Source organism: Pogoniulus pusillus, chromosome 24, assembly GCF_015220805.1.
Source record: "Pogoniulus pusillus isolate bPogPus1 chromosome 24, bPogPus1.pri, whole genome shotgun sequence".
In the NCBI taxonomy this organism is placed as follows: domain Eukaryota; kingdom Metazoa; phylum Chordata; class Aves; order Piciformes; family Lybiidae; genus Pogoniulus; species Pogoniulus pusillus.
Genome location: NC_087287.1, coordinates 10231707 through 10251936, shown reverse-complemented (window position 1 = coordinate 10251936; position 20230 = coordinate 10231707). Strand labels below are relative to the sequence as shown.

Here is a 20230-nt window from a genome sequence, read left to right as displayed (position 1 = left end):
TCACTCTGGGGACCCCACAGGAGCCTTGGCACAACCACTGCTCCAGCTGCAGGGCAGAGTTCAGCAACTTGTGTCCTGATCACTCCCTCAGAGAGGTCTGAGCAAGCTCTCATTTGGATTTGTTTATCCAGAGACAATTCCAACACATCCATATGGAGCAGCCAGGACCAGCCCAGTGAGAGACTGGATGAAGTGTGCAGCCTCAGGACAAGCAGTGGGGGGTCCTTGCCCAGGACACACAGAGATGGGAGCAACAAGTTGGGTTTAACCCATGCCCTGTTTGAAAACCCTTGCTCCAGAAGTAAGTCCAGAAGTGCCCTGTGCCAAGGTCAGTCCCTGCACCAGGCTTGTCACAGACTGCTTTGTTGGAAGGGATCCTAATGATCACCTAGTTCCAACTTCTTGCCATGGACATGGGCAGCTCCTAGACCAAGTTGCTCAAAGTCCCATCCAGCCTGGCCTTGAACACCTCTAGGTTTGGAGCCTCCACAACTTCTCTGGGCAGCCTCTTGCAGTGCCTCAGGAAGGCTTTGACAGGCTTGTTGGAGCAGGACCTGTCAGCCCCAAGTCAGGGCTTGCAGCACAACAGGAAAGGAGAATGAAGCAGAAGCACCGTGTTAAAAACACAGCTCCACTTCCCCCCTCTCACCGAGCGCTGCAGACAACTCCCAACAGCTGGAAAGAGACCACAGCTCTGAATTTCCACAGCCAGCTGTGGTGGGTGGCTTTGCTCATTACTTAACAAAGGAAAGCTGCAGCTGCCCTAAAGCAGCACCTGCACTGCACTGAGCTCAGCTCCTGCCAAAGCCCTCCCTGTGGGGCAGTTCTACAGGAATGCTGCACCCTGGGGAAAGACTGAGGCTGGAGCCACCACTGCTGAAGAGTGCTGTCGTTGCTTCACCACACGAATCGCTCCTCCGGACAAGCACCAGCTGCTAAACACACAGGCAAGGGTAGCTGCAAAGTCTCTGCACCCCCGCACGGTGTCCCCACAGCCTCCCCGATGCCAGTGTCCTGGATGCCTGGCACGGTGCCTGCTGCAGGGCTCCGCCAACCCCTCCTGCTGTCCAGTCCAGCCCTGGCACCCTGCAGGGAGCCAGAAACGCGCAGTACCCATCGAGCTGGCTCACAGCCTGCAAAAGCCAAGCAGCAAATCCCTGCTGCAGTGGCAGAAAGTGGAGCTGAGTGCACCATTTCCAGCCACTACGGAGGATTTGTGAAGAGGAACAAACTCACGCAGCGAGACCCAGAGGTTGAGCAAATACCATTTTGCCAGCCCCAAGCCTCAACACTCCCTAATGTTGAGGGGATGCTCTGGTTGTACTTGATGGCTGTAGCACAGGGAAAGGTTCACCTCCCAGTTAAAGCTGTAAAGCTAAGGGTGGTGGGAGCAGAACCAGGTGTCAGCCAGAAAAAAAGCCAGAGGCCATCTCCTTCCTCGGAGCTCCACTGCTGGATCAATCAGCACCACGCACCCAATCTGTCAGGTTTTCTTTATTCTAACATCACTTCTGCATCCCTACTTGTGACAGGAAGCTTTGGAATTCTGGTACATGAGACAAACTGGATTTTTTTTTTCTTTAAAACCATTTTCTTTAAAAAGAACAAAATAAAACAGAAAAAAAAAAAACCAAACCAATCCAAACCACCACAACAAATGGAAGCCAGAGCAAGGGACAGGACCAGCATCACCCTGGGAGCAGACAGCAGTGGCTTGTAGGGATGAGCAGAGGAGGCAGCAGGAGAGACAGGATTTGGCTTTTCCTTTGGGAAGTGAGAGATGGAGAAAGGCCAACGCCAACACCTGAACTGTGGCAACTGCCCAGAGCCAGAGGCCAAATGGGAGTGTGCCTGGCAGTCCCCTGCACGCTCCTCTCCCGCTGCTGGCATGAAGATGCACACCAAAGCTTTGCTCACCCCTCCCCCCCAGGACACACTTGAGCCCCCAGCACACTGCTGCTGGGACACTCTGCAGACACTGGCCCTCAGGAGCAGCCCCTCACACCCCACTGCAGCCTCCCTGTCCTGCCGGCTCTACTGGGAGTGGCTCCCACCACACAGGGCCATACACAAGCACTGGCACAGACGTGAGCTGCTCTGCTGAACCTCAGTGCTGTGACAAAGACCCTCCCCAGCCCCGAGCTCCCTCTTCCCAAACATCCTGCATTTTAAAACAGAAAGTCCTACTGGAGCATCCTGGAAGCAGTTTGGAGTGTGGAATCCTCACAGGTGCTGACAGGAGAGATTGAAGTGGAGCCAGGCCATGAAGACCTCTGGAAGGAGAGGTGTGATGGAGCTGGGAAGGAGGCAGGAGGTGTGCCTTGTGGTGGACGGTGAGGGGCCCAGGCTGGATCCAGATCCCATAGGGAGAATCCTGGCCCAGCACCAGCCTCTGGTGCAGCACCAGCTCTGGAGGGAGGGCAGGCAGAGGCTGCCCAGCTCCGTGAGGCTGGGGTGAGGGGTGGGGGTCAGTCCAGCCCCAGGTCCGAGTCGGAGGAGTCCCTCTCGTCAGCCATGTCGCGGATGGCATTCTCCATGGGCGCCAGGTTGCCGCTGGGCGTGATGCCCATGGGCTGGATGACCTGCTCTCTGCAGCCAGAGGAGAAAGGGCAAGGTGACAGCTTTGCAGCAGACCACACAGCAACAGAGGAGCAGCAGCATGCAGCTGCTGGAAGCTGCCCAAGGCAGCCCAGAACCCCCTAGGGCAGCACTAAGACTCAGAGACAAGGCTGGTCCTAGTTGTAGAACCCCCAGCATGGTGAGGGGGTGGCTGGAAACAGACCCCACACCTGCTGCCTGGGCTGCCTGGATCAGGCCCCATTTGGGGTCCTGCTGTGCAGTACAGAACTGCACAGCCTTGCCTTCAAACAAGCACTCAATGTCCTGGTGTCCCCACCCTTGGGGTGGTCTGACCCCAGCTGACAGACTGCAGGTTGCTCTCTGGCACCTGCTAATAGGTGGATGAAAGACAACTGGAGAAAGCACTCCTGCAGAGAGAAGGGTGGTGGTAGTGGCTGCCATCTGTCCCCACAACACCACTTCCTGGCTAGGACGGCAGCTGCTGCTCCTGCTGAGCTCCTGCCCAGAGCTGAGGCTGCAGGTGCCTTGCAGACAGTGCAAGCACACAGAGGAATTCTGCAGTTGCCACCATGGCACTGCTGCGTGAGGCCTGCAGCACCTAATCCCAGCCCAGCTTAGGGGAATTTGCCCCTGTAACCTTCCTGTTTGGGCTTTCTTCAGGCAGTGTTGGCCTAGGGAACACCCTCAAAGCTCTGTGGCAAGTCACAGCCAGGCAGGTGCTAACGCAGACAGGAACACATCACCTTCTGCGTAGGTTTAGACTAGATACTAGGAAAAAAGTTTTCCCAGCAAGAGAGGTCAGGCACTGGAATGGGCTGCCCAGGGAGGTAGTGGAGTCACCAACCCTGCAGGTGTTTAAAAGTCATTTGGCTGTGGTGCTTTGGGATATGGTTTAGGGTGAGCCTTGTAGAGTAGGATCTGGGTTGGACTTGGGGATCCTGAGGGGCTTTCCCAACCTGAATGTTTCTGTGGTTCTAGTACCTGGACAGTTTGTCAAACATGTTGACCAACTTCATGGCTTCATATTCCTTCTGCTCTTCAGTCATCCCCTCCATGGGGTTGGGCAGCTTCTCCTCGACACGTCCAGTCACAGGGTTAATGCTGCAAGAAGAAGAGTGAGGTTGAGGCAAGGCAGGGGGGTAGAGTGGTGACAGAAGGGCTGTGGAAGAACCTTTTCTGCTCCTGCTGAGTAGAAGAGCACCAGGGCAGAGCTGTCTGCCACTGCTGCTCACTTCAGCTTCAAATCCTATCACCATGCCTCAAGATTGCAGCCATGGTGCTTCCCACCTCTCTCTGTCCCCCTTCCAAATCCCTCCTGTTACTCTGTGAGCAACATCCCACCTTGCCACTTTCTCAGAGCAGTTTTAAACCAGGAGCACAAGGACAGGTGGCACTTGTTGACTCTTAAGTCAGGGGGCAAAAAAACTGACACAGAAAAGCAACCCCCAAACCCAACCTGTAGAGCACATGGAACAGGATGTTGTAAAGCATGGAGGCCACAGCTGAGCATGGTCCTGGAGCTCTGCCTGCACACCTCTCGGCCTCAGACACCACCACCCACTAGCAGCCAAATGAAAAAGACAAACAAAACCAAACTGACTGCAGCAGCACAGGGCTCTGCAGAAGGAGAGGGGCAATCAACACTTCCAACCACACCACAGGAACCACCTTTGCACTCACAGTAAAAACCCCAGCACCAAGATACCAAAAAAAGATGTAAAATGTGAGCTAAAGCTCCACTGCCAATGGCACACCATAAGCAGGTCTGTGCAGGACAGGCTCTGGCTGAAGGCACCCACAGCACCAGCAGCTTGGCCTGGAGATGTTCTACTCCAGGAACACGCAGGGAGGATGAGTAGGACATCATAGGAATGGGGTGGAAGTGCCAAGTAACATGGAATGGAATGTGCTTGTGAAAGAGCAGGATGAAGGAGGTGGCAGGGATGGAGGAAGATGAGGAAAGAGCAGAGGAGGAAGCAGGTGCTGTAGAGAGGGAGCAGGCTGCTTTACTTGGGCTTTGCCTCCTTGTACTCCTCGGTGTCTGTGTCTTCATCTTCTGAGTATTCGCCCTCCTCCCGCCCGCCGGCCATGAGGCCACGGGCAGCCAGCAGCCCGGCAGCGTTCCCGTAGCCTGTGTACTTGACAAAGCGTGACACTGGGGGAGAGAGAGACCACCCTGTGCCTCCCCTGCAGGGACAGGGGGCACAGACACCACCCTGTGCCTCCCCTGCGGGGACAGGGGGCACAGACACCACCCTGTGCCTCCCCTGCGGGGACAGGGGGCACAGACACCACCCTGTGCCTCCCCTGCGGGGACAGGGGGCACAGACACCACCCTGTGCCTCCCCTGCGGGGACAGGGGGCACAGACACCACCCTGTGCCTCCCCTGCAGGGACAGGGGGCACAGACACCACCCTGTGCCTCCCCTGCAGGGACAGGGGACAGAAAGACCACTCTGCCTCCTCATCCTGCCTGCCAGCCTCTCCTCCTCTGCAGGGATAGGAGAGAGACATCACTCTGTGCCCCCCTTGCTGCCAGCCAGCCTCTCTGCCAGCCATGCCCTAGCAGCAGGATTGCTGCCAGCCCATCAAGCCCAGAAGCAACAGTGCTGCTGTGACCCTTTGCGAGGGGAGCGAGGGCCTCACACTGCACCAGGACAGCAGCCAGGGGCGAGAGGCTGCACAGAGGCCAGGCTGTCTTCAGGGCCTCACTCACTGCCAGCAGGGACAGCAGCTCCTTCCCACAGAACACCTGTTCTCTGTTTTTCCTCTGTTCAGTGTCTGCTCTGCCCTGGTGAGGCCACAGCTGGAACACTGTGTCCAGTTCTGGGCTCCCCAGTTCAAGAGCGACAGGGAACTACTGGAGGGAGTCCAATGGAGGCTATGAGGATGATGAAGGGACTGGAACATCTGTCTGATGAGGAAAGGCTGAGACACCTGGGGCTGTTTTGCTTGGAGAACAGTGGCCTGAGGGCATCTTATTAATCACAGAATCAGAGTGGTTTAGGTTGGAAGTAACCTCAGAACTCGTTGAGTTCCAACCCCCCGCCACAGGCAGGGACACCTCCCACTGGAACAGGTCGCTCAAGGCCTCATCCAACCTGGCCTGGAACACCTCCAGGGAGGGAGCAGCCACAACCTCCCTGGGCAACCTGTGCCAGTGTCTCACCACCCTCATTGTAAAGAACCCTTTCCTAACATCTAGTTTGAATCTCCTCTCTGCCAGTTTAAACCCATTACCTCCTGTCCTGTAAGTAGTCCCTCCCCACCCTTCCTTTCAGAGAGACATCCTTACAGGCATTCAGATATAAGGTCTATAAATACCTGAAGGGTGGGGGACAAGAAGGGACTTTTCAGTGGTGCCCAGTGATAGCACAAAGGCCAATGGATACAAACTGGAACAGAGAAGTTCCACCTCAACATCAGGAGAAATATCTTTGCTGGAGCAGGCTGCCCAGAGAGGTTGTGGAGCCTCCTTCTCCAGAGAATTTCAAGACCCATCTGGATGCCTTCCTTTGTGACCTACCCTCGGTGTCCCTGCGTTGTCAAAGAGGTTGGATTCAATCTTTGGAGATCCCTTCCAACTCCAACCACTCTGGTCCAAGGGAGAGCCCAAACTGGTTGCCCAGGGTCACCCAGCCCACGCTCCCTGGCCCGCCCAGCGGGCGGGTTGCAGAGGTCCCTGCGCAGGGCGGGCCGAGGGCCCCTGCTCACCGCTCTCCTTGCAGAGCACGAAGAGGAACTCGGCGGCGCAGTGCTTGACGTCGGTGTCGATGTGAGTCATCAGGCGCACCAGCTTGTTCCGCAGGGAGCTGCCCACCTCGGGCCGGTTCCGCACGTCCCGCAGCGGAGGCAGCACCTGCACGGCCAGGGGAGGGCACATCAGCGGGGCTGGCACGGCAGCAGCAGGCCAGGCAGGGGCTGTGTTTCACAGAGAAGCTAAAACTAAGAAATCCAGAGTGTGGAAGAGGTGGAAAAATAGTGGTGGTGGTGGAGTAACTAAAGCCCTCAAGCCCCTATGCATCAGAACCTGGAGGAAGGGACAGAGGAGGTCTGCTAGGAGGGCCCTGGTCTGGTGGTTTGCTCCTCTCCCCTCAGCCCAGCACAGCCTACCTTTGCCTTCAGAAACTTCCTGGTCTGGCGGTGGACTCGGGCGCTCTCCGTCAGCAGATTCAGCACAGGGGTCAAGCTCTCCTTCAGCTTGTGTCCCTGCAGATGTGGCCACACCACAAACACCAGATTAGTCATGTCCCCGAGAACAGACCATCAGGCTGAGAGATGGACACTGAAGATCTCCAGCCTTGCTACAGGACTTCAGTACTCCATCACTCCCTCAAACCTCATTGTTTTCTGAGCCCTGCCTTGCAGGTAGCAGTGCTAGAACTACTCATGGAGGGTATCCAGAGCAGAGAAGTGCAGTGGTGAAGGCCTTTGGAACAGCTCTAGAGACCCAAAACCATAAGCCAGCTTGGAAATCCTGCAAAATCAGCTTCCACAAGCTTCCCACAGGGTCACTACTAAGTTGAGTGAATGACTATTTCCATCACCCAGCTGATCATCTACTGTTCAACCAGTCTCTGTGCCTGCAGCCCATAAAGCAGTGACAGTCACCTTCCCAGTGGGCAGATATTGTTTTACTCCCACCAACCAGAGCAGTTTTGCCTCTGCTGAAACCCCTACCTTCTCTAAAGGTGCCTCACAACTCACCCTGTCCAGCCGTCGCTCGAGGAAGTCCAGCAGGATGCTGACTGCATCCATGTTGACCCCCATGTACTCCAAGGAGCCTGGGCGGACTTTGGGGGTCAGGAGGACATCCAGACATTTCAGAGGCATGTTGCCCAGAAGGTTCACAGTGTGACTGAGGACAGAAGAGAGAACTGAACACAGCTATGGATCAGTGATCTTAAGTTCTTCAGCTGTTCAGAAATGAAGGTTTGTTACTGATTTGTAGGAAGGTGAGGACCCTGAGACCTGAGTGGCCCTTGGACTGCATCCCAAGCTCCTCACAGCACCAGGAGGGAATCAATTATGCTGCTTTTTGGCTGGTTGAACTATGTGGTGGGAGCCCAAAAAGATTCCAGTGACAAAGGAGAAACCATGGACCAGACTGCTTAAATGTCTTCCTCTGAGGTTCCATGCTGCATCATTCCTTTCTCACCTTGGCAGTTCATGCAATGCATTGCTCAGGATTCCTTTGACTACAGGTTTCTCTGGGACAGGATCAGGTCACCTGCTTAAAGCTGACACTTCTGGACCAATAATGCCCAAAAATAAAGCATGCACAATTTCCCATCATGGCTCAAGGGAGAGAGAGTTAACTAAGGCCATTCCATGGACTCTCTAATGAAAGTGAGAAACATCTGCTCTGTCAAGCTGCCCACTGAAGTCCTGCTGAGGAGGCCTGATGCTGAATATTGAATATGTCCCTGGAGTCAGGTGGGCTTGGAGAAAACCTCTCCTGCTGCCCAGGAGGCTGAGGCTTGGCCCACAGGGTGGCAGGACTGTTTGTTCCAGCAACCTGCAGGACAAAATGAAGGTTATTTGCTATCCCGCAGCAAGCTTAGCAACTACCAGACAAGTGGAGGATAGGTCCTGCATGACCTGACTTAGGGACAGCAGATTGTGGTAGAAATCATGACCCAGCTCTCACAGACCTGTGGAACTCCTCTGTCCGGTCTTCTCCATCAGCAGAGATCATGAGGCAGTGGCGCAGGAGGGCACCTAAGTGTCGGTACAAAGCAGCATCTTCCTGGCCCCAAAACAGAACATGGAGACCTTGGTCAGCAAAGGACATCCTCCAGCCCACAGCAGCACCAACACCCACAGCAGGGTGTTTCAGTTTGAGCAGTCTCTCAATTCTCCTGCTGAGGTCCACACAGAGGCTTCCTGATGCCCAGGTCCTTTCACCTCATTTTACAACCACCAAGTCAAGGGCAGGAAGAGGCCCCAGAACAGGCCTATGGATTAGCCAGAGATATTCTCCATCACACCTTCCTTGGTAGCAGGCCACCCTCACAAGTGTGTTATGTGGGGGCTCTGCTCTCCCACTAGCACAAGTTAATCATGGCACTGAGAAGGAAAAATAGCCACTTTGAAAACAGCAACACTCTAAAGTCTCAAGGGTTGATCATGCCTCGGATGGTGGCAGGTTCCACACGTGAATCTCTGCCTTCCCCTACACACACCCCCAGGGCTGCGTGAGGGTCAGCAGCACGGGTGAATGTAAGCAGAGGAGAAAACCTGCCATCAATCAACAGCCTGGATAACTGCAAGTGCGGGACACACAGGGAGCTTACTTCCCACCCCCCTCTTGCTAGAGTCAAGGGTGATGTAGAAGAGCACTTTCAGAGCGGTGGGACACCTGAAGAGCTTAACTCATCCACCTCCCTCTTGCTAGAGTCAAAGGTGATGTAGAAGAGCACTTTCAGAGTGGTGGGACACCCAGGGAGCTTACTTCAACCACCCCCCTCTTGCTGGAGTCAAAGGTGATGTAGAAGAGCACTTTCAGAGTGGTGGGACACCCAAGGAGCTTACCTCATCCACCTCCCTCTTGCTGGAGTCAAAGGTGATGTTGAAGAGCACTTTCAGGATCTCCATGGCTCGCTCCGTCTCCTGCCGAGGCAGCGGTGGGAGAAGTCCCTCCTCGGTGGCAACTTCGTAGGGGTCCATCCACTTGACGCCGAGGGTCAGCTCCAGGGTGTCTGTCATCAGGCTGATGCCGCGGAGCTCCTGGGCCAGCTGCTGCCGGATGTCCACCCTGAGCGCCGTCAGCAGGAAGAGCAGGCGCAGGTCGAAGAACTTGACCTCGTGTGGCAGGCTCCTCTCGTTGTACAGCTTGACGCGCCGCGCCAGGCCCACCACCAGCCGCGCCTCCGCCGTCAGCTCCTGCGCCCGGGGGCTGCTGAAGACGACGTTGCAGAGACATTTGAGGGACTCCAGGATGACGTCCAAGTCTGGCACCTCCCGGATGAGCTCCTCCGAGTAATCGATGCCAGCGTGCCTGGAGAGGGTCTTCAGGCCCTCCTTGGTGGTGAAAGGGTCGAGGCAGTGCTTGTCCCGGGACAGGATGCGGATGCTCTCCAAGCAGGTGACCTGGCAGGATGGCTGCAGCTCTCTCTCCAGAAACTTGATCAGCAGCTGGGCCATTTTCTGTGCAGGTGGAAACAAGCAATGCCTCGTGCACCAGCCCTTCATATCACTGGCCACCACCCCTGTGGGCTCTGCCCCAGGAGACGTGGGCATCCTCTGGAGATGGGCCTGCTCACAGCTCTGCTCCAGCAGTTTGGCACCGGCAAACTGCCAGTTCCAAACCAGTTCAAACAAGGACACCCAGCATGAAACCAAGATCAGCGGGGAGAGAGGAACAGGTCTAGAGGAGAGCATCAACAGGCAGCTGCTGCCATGGCCTGGTTTAGCTTCACCCATAATTAGAAGGGTTTACACTGTTTACCTGACAGTTTACCTGACAGCACTGTTTACTGTTTACCTGATAGCAAACAGAAGGCAGGACAGGAACATCTCTTATGGCTCCACTGAGGAGCAACAACCAAGTCAAGAGCAGCTCTGCTCCCACCCAGAGCCTCAGCAGTAGGGAGGCCTTGGATGCTCCAGAAAGGCTGAATTTGAGAGATGCATCAGAAAAGTCCCCCAGGGAAGGTAAAAGGCCCTAAGTGAGGTGAGAAAAGCACATGATGTCCTAGGAAAGGAGGTGAAAAAGACCTCAGGAGATTCAAGTAAGTAGAACCTCCCAAAAGCTCAGTGCTGTCTGGAGACCTACTAGCCCAGATCCTCAGCAGGTACAGACTGGCAGAGCTCTACTAACACCAATTCACAAGAGCTGGAAGCCTGACCCTCATGGGTACTAGCATCATACATGGCAGCAAGCAACAGGAGCCAAGGGTGATGCTCCACACAACCACGCACAGCTTGGTCTGAACTGGTCCTTCTCCTTCCACACAAGGAGACAGATGTGGGAGGTACAGCCATGAGTAACCAAAGACTGTGGCTGACTCAAGCTGGAGACCTCAAAAGTGTGTGCCCAAGGCTAGAGCTTCAGAAGCACTGAGCCCCGGAACCAGATGGGGACACTCAGTTCACGCTTCATGACATCATCCTAGCACACATTCCAGCAGTGGAACACTCGAGGCCGAGCCTGAGTCCACAGCCTGACTGTCCCAGCTCAGCCAGCACGAGGCAAAGAGCTGGGACCTTGTCAGACCAGGACCTGCAGTTAGGCTGCACCTGGAAAGCCTCACGCAAGCACTGTGTGGAGAGGTCTCATTCTCCACTCTGCCTGCCTGGTCCACAGTTGCTGTGCTAACACAGGCATTGGCACCATCAAACAATTAGCTGGACCACGAAACCAAGCCAGGTGGAAAATAATCCTGGAGAAAGAATTGTTTTTCAGGCAGATGAGTCCAGCAGCCAGGCCTGGGGCTGCCCTGGCAGAGGGAAACAGAAGCGAGCAGACAGCAGGGCTCCCTCCCAGCTTACAGCAGCTTAAGGGATCTGTTCATACACAGCCTCAGGCAAATCCTGCAGCTGGCTGGCACCAAACCCACCCTTCAGAGGCTCACAGGCTGCCCTGGGCTCTGCCTGGCAGACTCATGCTGCACAAAGATCACACCACAGAACCCAAGGGGCTTGCTAATGCTGGGAGGATGCCGATCTTTGTCCTAAAACATCAACTACTGATAGGAAGCAGGAGCCAGAAGCTCTAAGCACACCACTCTTTAACCCAGTTAAAGGCAAGTCACTTGTTTCTTCCCTGGCAGGAGCTGCCAGGACCAAGCCCTGTCCACAAGCATGGGGCAGCAGCACAGTCAAATATCCAGCAAGAAGCAAGCAGAGAGGGTGCCTACCTTCCTCTCTTCCCGCTCCTCATCATCAAAGGTGAAGCACTGAGCCTTCTGTGGGGGCAAAACAAAAACAAGCAATGGGTTAAAAATGACCACAGCTGTTTCCCCAGCCAGGGGAGGACCCTCCAGCTGGACAGGCAGCTGGTCTAAAAGCATCCTGCACAAGCAAGAATGTCTCCTCCAGAACAGTCCCACTAGCACAGAGACAGGGAGTCAGCAGGTCAGGAGTGCTTAGAAAGGTCCATGGTATCTGTGGCAATTGTAACAAGCAGTACAAGCTCCTGAGAAACAGGACCAAAGGAAAACTTCCCTGCACTGAGGCTTTCTCTGCAGTCCTGCCCTCCCAACACTGCTCCTGCTCAGGCTTCACAGCCCAGGCAAAAACATCCGATATGGAAAGCAGAGCAGGAGCATGCCCCCAGCTCTGACCATGCTTCCTCACACTGAGCTCCCCACTCTTCCTCAGGCTTCTATTTCCCCTTCACCCTTGCAAAATCTCCATTGCCCTCTATGTGGGAGCTGAATGCCACACGCCAGAGCTGTGCCCATCTGACAATGAGCTTATTTTTAAACCCTGCAGCAGCACTGTGGGTATTCACCACAATCCAAATATCCCATAATAACCAGTAATTTCTCTGCTCAGTGACACCACCAAGCTGTGCCTACCCACTTCTCCCTTGGCATTTGCTGTTCCTCTTCCTGGCCAAAACAAAGTCCTGTCTCCTGGCGACTTGTGAGCAGATCCTGGAGGTTATTCCAGTCCCATTTAAACAGCAGAGACCTGAGCTCTGCACCTCCATCACTTCCCATTCCCAGTGAACAGTTCTGCTTTCTGGTCGTGAGAGACATTTTGGTGCCCCTCATTATTCTAGTTCTTCAATGGCCAGTCTCTTCTCTGGCTACATGTTGCTTCCAGTGGCCAGCTCAAGAGATCACAGCACTTCCCAGTGAATGACACAAACCTCCTCCAGGCAGCACCTGGACCAAGCTTGGAGAATGCAAATGTTTGAAGTTGATAAAGCATTGCTTATGTTTGTATAGATAGAGCACATCTACACAGATGCAGACACACCTGTGTCATAATTCTGCCATCACCTCCTCAGTGGTCCCTGTCACCTTCCACTGAGCTACACCAGGCACACACAGGGCTACTCAGTGATGGCAATGAATCCTACCACAATCAACCATTCTTAAGCAGTTTTGGACTTCTCCTGAGTGACCACAGTTCATGGATATCTCATCTGAAAGTCTGAACAGCTGACCTGTAGAATAGCAGTTTGTCTGTCATGGATTTTATGGCCTCACAGGTCCAACTCTACCTGGCTCCCCACCTAGTGATACTCAAGATTGACTGCCCCAAGCTCTGGGAGATCAGAACGTGCTGGTTCTGTGACAATCTGCAGCTTCACCACTTTCATGTGCTGCCAATTCCTGTCTGCTTCAAATCAGAAGAAAGAATTTGCAAATTAGCTGTTGTGACAGACATCAAGACCCCCAGGACAGCTTTGGTCCTTCTAGCTTGGAAGAAGCATGGTGGACACAGCAATGCCAGCTGAGAGCCCTGGGGTGTTGCTGCAGGAGTGCTGGACCCTGCAGCACTGGGTTGTTCCAAACTCCAGCACCATGAGCTGGTCACAGGCTGCTCAGTCCTGGACCTGACGTGCTCTGCAGCCAGCCACACCACTTGCTCCTTCCCCGTGGCAGGCTCCTGGGATCTCACTCCTGGTCATTTTTGCCATGCCTGTGGTTTTGCTACCGTTTGTTCCTGGCAGTCAGAAACTGTCTGCAAGCGTAACAGTGAACTGGAACACATCCACCACAAAAAGGATCTGGAGCCATCAACTTGTGCAGCAGGAAACAACGAGGAAGTTCTGAGTTGATTTGCAGTTTCATAATGCTCTGACTGCCCCACTTCTTCCGCACGAGGTGGCAAAGCCACCGACACCCTGACAAGCTTCCTACAGGAGCTGCAGCGACAAAGGACCCAGACAGGAGAACTGGGCAGAGAATGTCATTTGGTGCCTCAGGCTGATCACACTCCCATACTGCCTGCACCCCCCAGCTCCTCCCCATTGCACCTGCTGCAGGCAATGCCAGTCCTGCAGGCTGTCGGTAGCAGCACCTGCTCCCTCTCAGCTAATACCTACTCCGGTTCAAACCTGGCTGCTGGAAGGAATTTCTCTCTCCCTCATGTGCACTCGTGCAAAATACTCACAGGTTTTCCCTGCTGTCTTCCCACCTCCTCATGAATGGTGCAGAGTGAGTCATGGAGAGCTGCAGGGCCAGCCCTACCCTGCTGGAAACCCTCTGAAGGAAATTTCCCTGACAGCCAATCTATTTCCAAAGGGGTTTACCCCCAACAGGCTAGAAACATTTCCCAAGGTTTCCCCAATCTTTTGTTGTTGTTGTTTTAATTCTACATTAACTACTTTTCACTGCCAGCTTCCAGATCAGGCACCAGGATCAAATTCCAGCAACCTAGCCCTGTCCCACTCAGATAATTTTTTTACTTGCAAATCACAACCATTTCACCTGCAGCTCTCCCCCAGGCCATGCTTGCACTGCCTCCAAACCTTGCCTTCATATATGAGCTCCTCCTACTCTACCTCCACACTGCTGTTTATTTCCCTATCAGGTTTTACTGGAGAGATGGATAATAAAAACAATAAAGAATCTCCTCAACGTGTTTTAATTCCAGAATAAAAAGGACCAAGGCACAGACAAGCTGCCTAGCTGCTTCCTAATGAAACATCAAACAATAAATCCTCTGCAAGCAAGAGATGCAGCAAGCTGTAAGGCTTTGATGGCAGCACAAACCACAGATGTGCTCAGAGGAGATGGGCTGGGGTCAGATGATAGCACAGAAACCCCCCAGCAGGCTTCCAACCGATGGGACTGGCAGAAGTTCAATGCTCACTCACCTCCTGGTTGTAGACCTGAAGCACCTTGAGAACTGTGTCTTGCTCCCCGCTTTCCAACGTGGACACCACAGTTCTGAGCTCCATTATCTCAGCAGCTCAGCTACAGCAGGAGGTGAAAGCAGGAGAAAGGGGAACGAGAGGCTTCCAGGGCTCCTGGGTATCAGTGATGCAAAGGGACCTTGATACACAGATGTCTGAGAGGGAGATGGGTGGGGAAAGGGAGAGAAAACAAAACACAAATAAAGCCCAAGTGAGATTGCTCACGCTGCTGCATCCGTAAAAGCTGAGCAGATGGATAACCCGAGTAAAACCAGCAGACAGCTCCCTCTCTCTCCTCTAATCCTCTTCTTCCTCTCTTTGCTTTTCAATGTTTAATATGCGCCCTCCCAGCAGAGCACTCACAGGGAAAACCTTCCCCCCCACCCAGCCAGGGATTAACACAGAGCAGATAAGAGCAGCTCCCTGAAATAGCTCTGCCTCCTCCTCCCCTGGCTGGCCTGATTTCTGTTACTGCACAGAACGGGGGGGGAAATATCCAGAAACATTCCTGGGGAGTAAAAAGGGATGGAGAGGAAAGCCAGACGGAGACGGAAGCATCCTTCTGGCATAAGGCGGAGCTACCTTGTGAGGTGATGAGAAGAGCGAGCTGCTGAGGGCTTTGCAGCAGCGGCAGCTTGGTGCCCAGGCAAGCTGAGCCTGCAGCCACTTAACAGCAGCCGCTGCCCATGCACCCAGCCGCACGTAGGGCCATGGCTGCCCTCCAGGCTGCCAGCTCTGCACCCTGTCCAGATGATGTGCTTCATGACCACCACGGAAAGGAGCAGATGCGCATGGAAACGTGGACAATGAGTTATTCTAGGCACAAGGACGAGTTTAACAGCTCCTAGAGCCGTGCCAGAGGAAAGCAGCTCCTAATGGCGGGGAATGGGGCACACCGAAGCATGTACATGAGCTCGCACATCTGTTAGAGCCTGTGCAGCGACCGACTGTGTCCTGCAGCCGGACCGAGCAGGCACCAGGACCTTGTGCCAAGAAGCCCAGGGTTTCGGGGATCACAGACGAACGCAGCTCATCCATCCCGTCTGCCCCAGCACAGCCCAAGAGAGGCTTTGGGGGGCACAATGCTGCATTTCGAAAGCCAGAGACCTGCGAGACAGGTGGGCCAGCTGGCCGGGCACCCCCAGCACGGAGGGGCTGGGCACACGTCCTCTCCTCTGCCTATCTGGGAGCAAAGGCAAAGGCTGATGGCAGCCTTCCGCACGTTCACCCCCACCCCGACGCCTTCTCCTACCCCAGCTCCCTCCTCGCATTGTTACCTCCTGCCCCGACCAGGTTTTGCCCCTTTCAAAGCCCCTTCAAGCTCTTTTTCTGGCCCAGAAATGCCAAGCGAAGCGCTGGCGGTACCTGCAGTCCCTCGGAGGCGGCCGCAGCGGGCCGGGGCCGCGGGGCTGATGATGGATCCGACCCCAGCCCGCCCAGGGACGCTCGGGGGACTCCGGGCGCCGCCCGGCCGGCCCCGGCAGCGGGGCGGGAGTCAAGGCCCGGCGGCTGCGGGCGGCCCGGTTAGGGGCAGAGGGGCGGCCGTGGGCTGGCAGGGAAGCGCCGGTACCTTCCTCTCGGCCGCCCCGGCTTCCTGCCTCATTTCCTGGCCCGGCCCTCCCCCGGCGGGGCTCGGCCGAGCAGCCCGGGTGGGGAGCAGCAGGGCCGGGCCGCAGCGCCGGGAAACGGGACCGGCGCCACAGAGCCGAATGGCCCCGGCGCTCCCCAGCACAGCCGCAACGGCTCGGCACCGCGGCAGGGGCGGCGGACAGGCGGCGGCAGCCCTTCTGCGGAGGCGGGGACCCGAGGGGCTCCGCCCGGCGAGGCGGGGCCGGCGCCGCCATGGCGGAGTGGGGCCGAGGTGAGGCCCGGGGACCGGCGGGTTGGGGTACGTGTGGGTGTCCGCTGGTGCCGGTTGTGGGGCGAGGGGGTGGCTGAGCGTCTCCTCCACTGCTTGGGGCTGCGAGGAGGCAACGGGGCCCACCCGCCGCCATTTGGGAGCCGCCTCAGGCCCGCGGCCCGGCCCGGCCCGGGAGGGAGGCAAAGCAGGGGCATCTCCGAAGGACCGCGGGGGCGAAGCGTCCCAGAGCCCAGATCCCGTCCTGGGACAGCACTGGGGCACGAAGCCGTTGTGCCGCATCAAGGTGCTGCTGGTGGTGGCGGCTCGGGGCATACATCAGGGTGCGTAACTGGGTCCAAACGTGCCAAGTGTGGAGTGGCTTTGTCAGACGGAGCCTGTCAGTGTTCCACGGCACAAACCCCACAAGACATAGGTGCCAGGAGTCAGCTGGAGCAGCCTCCCTGGCAAGCCGAAGACCAGTAGGGCAGCAAACTGGCTCTGCTTCGCCTGCCACGTTGGATCAGCAAATACACCAATACCTGTGCCAGCAGATAAAGCTCATCCTCCTCTTCTCCTCCAGGGCAGAGTGCAGGTGCGGTGGAGGATGTGCTGGATGTGGAGAACAAGCGTATGGCAGATAGCCTGGCCAGCAAGGTCACCAGGCTGAAGTCGGTGAGTTGCTGGGGTGAAGAAAGGCTGGGGCAGGGGCTAGGAGAGTGGGTCTTGCAGGAAATGCAAGCCTATGGTCCACAAAGGGTTTCCTATGCGTTAATGACTCTTCCTTGTTGTTGATAGCATGGTTAACTTTTGCTTGTGGAGTTTCCACCTTCCTTTTTGAGGTTTAGCTACATCACCTAAGAGGAGTGATATGATTGTTGCAGTGCCCAGGGAAGGAGGTTTAGGCACAGAGAAACGTAAAAGCTGCACAGAGGGGTATTGCTAAGCACATCTCCTTGGGGAAAATGTGACAGTAGAAATTAGGTTTGGAAAGTGCAGGTGTCTCTGTGTAAGAGGTGTTCTTGAAGCTAGTTTGCTTCCAGTTTAAATCATATACTTGATTTAGAGCTTAACAGAACTCGTCGACTTGCCTTGTAGAAGGCTGAATTCCTGCAGTTGTGTCCCAGCCTTTAAATGCTCCTTTCCTAGATCTGACAGTTGCAGACAGTCAAGCTTTCTTTTCAGCACTGCAGAGATGAAATATTCAAGGACTCAATGCAGCAATGAGTCTCGTTCCTCTACTGAACAAGCCTCTGTGTCTGCAGGAGGCAGGGAAGCAGTAGCTTGCTTTTTCTGGTGTGCATTTTGAATTCTGCCAGCAGTAGTTGTGTTAGAGGTTCCCTCTACATCAACTGTTTGTTAATCACTGTTTCCTCCTTTATCTGTGCAGCTGGCTCTGGACATTGACAAAGATGCTGAGGAGCAGAACCAGTACCTGGATGGCATGGTAAGGCACCAGTAACATGTAAGAAGTGTGACACTCTCGTGCTGGCTCTCAACACTTACTTTAAAAGTGAAAGTTTAAAGTTAGCAGATTAAGTTACATCCCAGTGGTGGGTTTGACAAATCAGGGAATGTAACTTAACCTGTTTCCAGTGGACTTTTTGCTATGTAAACATCAGATCCTTGGCAGCTGCCACCAGTATCAATTTGTCTGAGTGGGTGGCATGGTCAGTATCAAGCACCTGGGCAGACTGATATAGGAAAGCACACTTCAGAAATGCCAATGGAGATCATTCCTCCTGGGCTTGAAAAGCTGCTGCTGTGGCCAGTGCCAAGTGATGCCAAGTGTGGACTCTGGGATTGCTGCAGGAGTCTGCTGGGGTTGGTGTCACACCTAAAATACAGGCTGCCTGGCAGGGTTTTGTCATTCATTGATGTCTTTGGAAGGAGCAGAGCTGGTGCTCTGGGCCTACCCAGACTGTCTGGTACCCTGCCTGTTTGTCTTTCTGCCACACAACACCCAATAAAACCAGAACTGCTTCCTGACTGTAGCCTGGTCTGTGTTCAGTGCCTCCAGCTGTTGTTTCAATGCCTCCACCTGACTGCTGTTCCCCCACAGGACTCAGACTTCCTGAGCGTGACTGGCCTGCTCTCTGGCAGCGTGAAGCGCTTCTCCGGCATGGCACGGTCCGGGAAGGACAACCGCAAGCTGCTCTGCTCCGTCTCAGCAGGACTGATCCTTGTTTTCTTCATCCTCTACTATCTCGTGTCCAGAGCAGGGACCTGAGCTCGTGTTGCTGCAGGTTTTACAGAACAAACCCACCACCACCGAGGGACTTGTTGGGCGCCTTCCTCAGTCACCCTGCAGTGGAGTCTTTGGCATGTTCCAGACCTTTCGAGTAACTTTTCCTTCCACCAGCTTCTTGTCCTTGTTCTGGCTGGTCTCAGACACCTCTTTATAAAGCAACTCTTGGACTCCAAAGGCATTGCCATGTATAACCCATTCTGATGTTGTTAAATGCTCATGCCTTCACCTCTTGCCTTGCTCTCCATGTCTTGTGGCCTATTTTTAAGGGCCACTTTTGTGTTACCTCCCTGGTGACACTCAGAACTGGGCCTGTGAGGAGACTTGGCTGACAAATTTAGAGCCCAGTGGTCACTCCAGTGTTGAACTTTAGGAGCTGCAGAGTTTAGGGTGCTGGTTTATGAGATGTGGAAGATTTAATGTTGCTTTACATTCCAGTGTAGCCACTCAGATGATTCCTGGCTTCAGTTTCCCCTTGACTTGGAAATGTCTTCAGACCTATTGTGTCCCTGGGCTGAAATGAAACCTGAACTACTTGGAAATTAACATTAAATCTGGACCCCAATTCTGTCTGCTGCAGTGAAGAGCTGCAGAGGAGCAAGACTTAATTTAAATGCTAGCTTGGTCTTTATCATCCTTTGGTAAGTTAGGGGAGAGCCCTACAAGGAAGGAGAGCCAAAGTGCATAAGCCACCTTGATTCACACACATGCAGAGTCCCATTGCCTTCCCACACCCTTCAGATGTGCTCCCTTAGACTATTAAACCAGTACAAAGAAAATCTGGTAGCAAAAGGTCCTGTTAATTTCAATTCTTGTGGTGCTGGAGCACTTTGAGAAGATGTGCAGGTAAAAGCAGTGGCTGACTGAAGCTTCTAAATGGGGCCTGGGGGGGTCCAGGAAGAATTTGCTTAGAGGGTTGATGGGTTTATTTGTGCCTTCTCACAGAAGTTAACCCAAGAAACTCTTGCCTCTCATGGTGCTTTGGGGGTCCCTGCCCGTGGTGCTCACATCAGATGTGTGGCAGGCACATCCCTGTCAGGTTGGGTACAAAGCAGCCGCTCCTGGTGAAGGTGCAGCACCAGGCCTCTTTCTGGAGGCAGTGACAGCCACTCTGTCATCACAGCAGCTGGGAACCCTTACCTTTGCTGGCTGCTCTCTGCTGTCACGTCCCTGGCTGTGTTCTCCGGCCTGTGAGTGAAGCAGATCTGCAAGTTCAGATTTCTGTGCCTGTGGGAGAAAGAAGAGGGTCTGTAATGAGCAGCTCTTCTCTGCTCAGCCCAGTCTCTGCTGCCTGCTATACAAACCTCTCCAGGTGGCCAAGGAGACCTGCAGCTTTCCTGCTGCCTGTTCATTGCTTGTGCATTTGTGTTTCCTTGCTGGAAGTCTTTGCTTCTCTGTTTCTCTTCCTGCAGCAGCCACCCCTGCAGGACTGAAGCTTTCCCATCCGGTTTTACAAGCTCCTCAGCCAGAGATGCTCACAGCTGGGTGTATCCTTCCCCTTGGAACCATTAGAGAGTCCTTTGTCCTTGGTCTGACTCCAGATCCCTGCATGGACCGTGGTGTCCTGTGCTGCCAGCCCCCACAGGGTGCATCAGGTATCCCCTCCACCTCTGGGCACAAGCAGGCAGGCAAGGCAGCAGAGAGACAGCAGTGACCTTCTCCGCTCTCCTTCCTGCTTTTCAGGAGCGCTGGGGCAGCTCTGGACCTCTCCTACCTGGAGGAGTAGCGGTTAAATGGGGGGGCTGGG

At 54.7% G+C, this 20230-nt stretch overlaps 2 protein-coding genes across 4 annotated transcripts; one reads left to right on the top strand and one right to left on the bottom strand.

Annotated features, from left to right (window-relative positions):
• Positions 1 to 1478: 1478 nt before the first annotated feature.
• Positions 1479 to 20212, bottom strand: RIC8A (RIC8 guanine nucleotide exchange factor A). 2 transcript variants are annotated; one of them, XM_064163503.1, is made up of 12 exons: positions 19788 to 20212; positions 19624 to 19710; positions 14360 to 14553; positions 11442 to 11489; positions 9115 to 9729; positions 8235 to 8329; positions 7288 to 7438; positions 6694 to 6789; positions 6295 to 6439; positions 4591 to 4735; positions 3562 to 3681; positions 1479 to 2589 (listed from the first exon to the last, which is right to left on the bottom strand). In XM_064163503.1, the coding sequence occupies exons 3-12, from the start codon at positions 14441 to 14443 to the stop codon at positions 2469 to 2471; spliced, it is 1620 nt and encodes a 539-aa protein (XP_064019573.1). In that variant the 5' UTR covers positions 14444 to 14553; positions 19624 to 19710; positions 19788 to 20212; the 3' UTR covers positions 1479 to 2468. The 2 variants fall into 2 exon arrangements, with proteins under 2 accessions (XP_064019573.1, XP_064019572.1); XM_064163502.1 differs by lacking the exons at positions 19624 to 19710; positions 19788 to 20212 and adding an exon at positions 15764 to 15947.
• Positions 16089 to 18660, top strand: BET1L (Bet1 golgi vesicular membrane trafficking protein like). Of its 2 annotated transcripts, none has more exons than XM_064163508.1 (4): positions 16089 to 16286; positions 16819 to 16910; positions 17626 to 17682; positions 18298 to 18660. In XM_064163508.1, exons 1-4 carry the CDS (start codon positions 16241 to 16243, stop codon positions 18463 to 18465), a joined length of 363 nt encoding a protein of 120 aa, XP_064019578.1. In that variant the 5' UTR covers positions 16089 to 16240; the 3' UTR covers positions 18466 to 18660. The 2 variants fall into 2 exon arrangements, with proteins under 2 accessions (XP_064019578.1, XP_064019579.1); XM_064163509.1 differs by having other exon boundaries at positions 16144 to 16259.
• Positions 20213 to 20230: the final 18 nt, after the last annotated feature.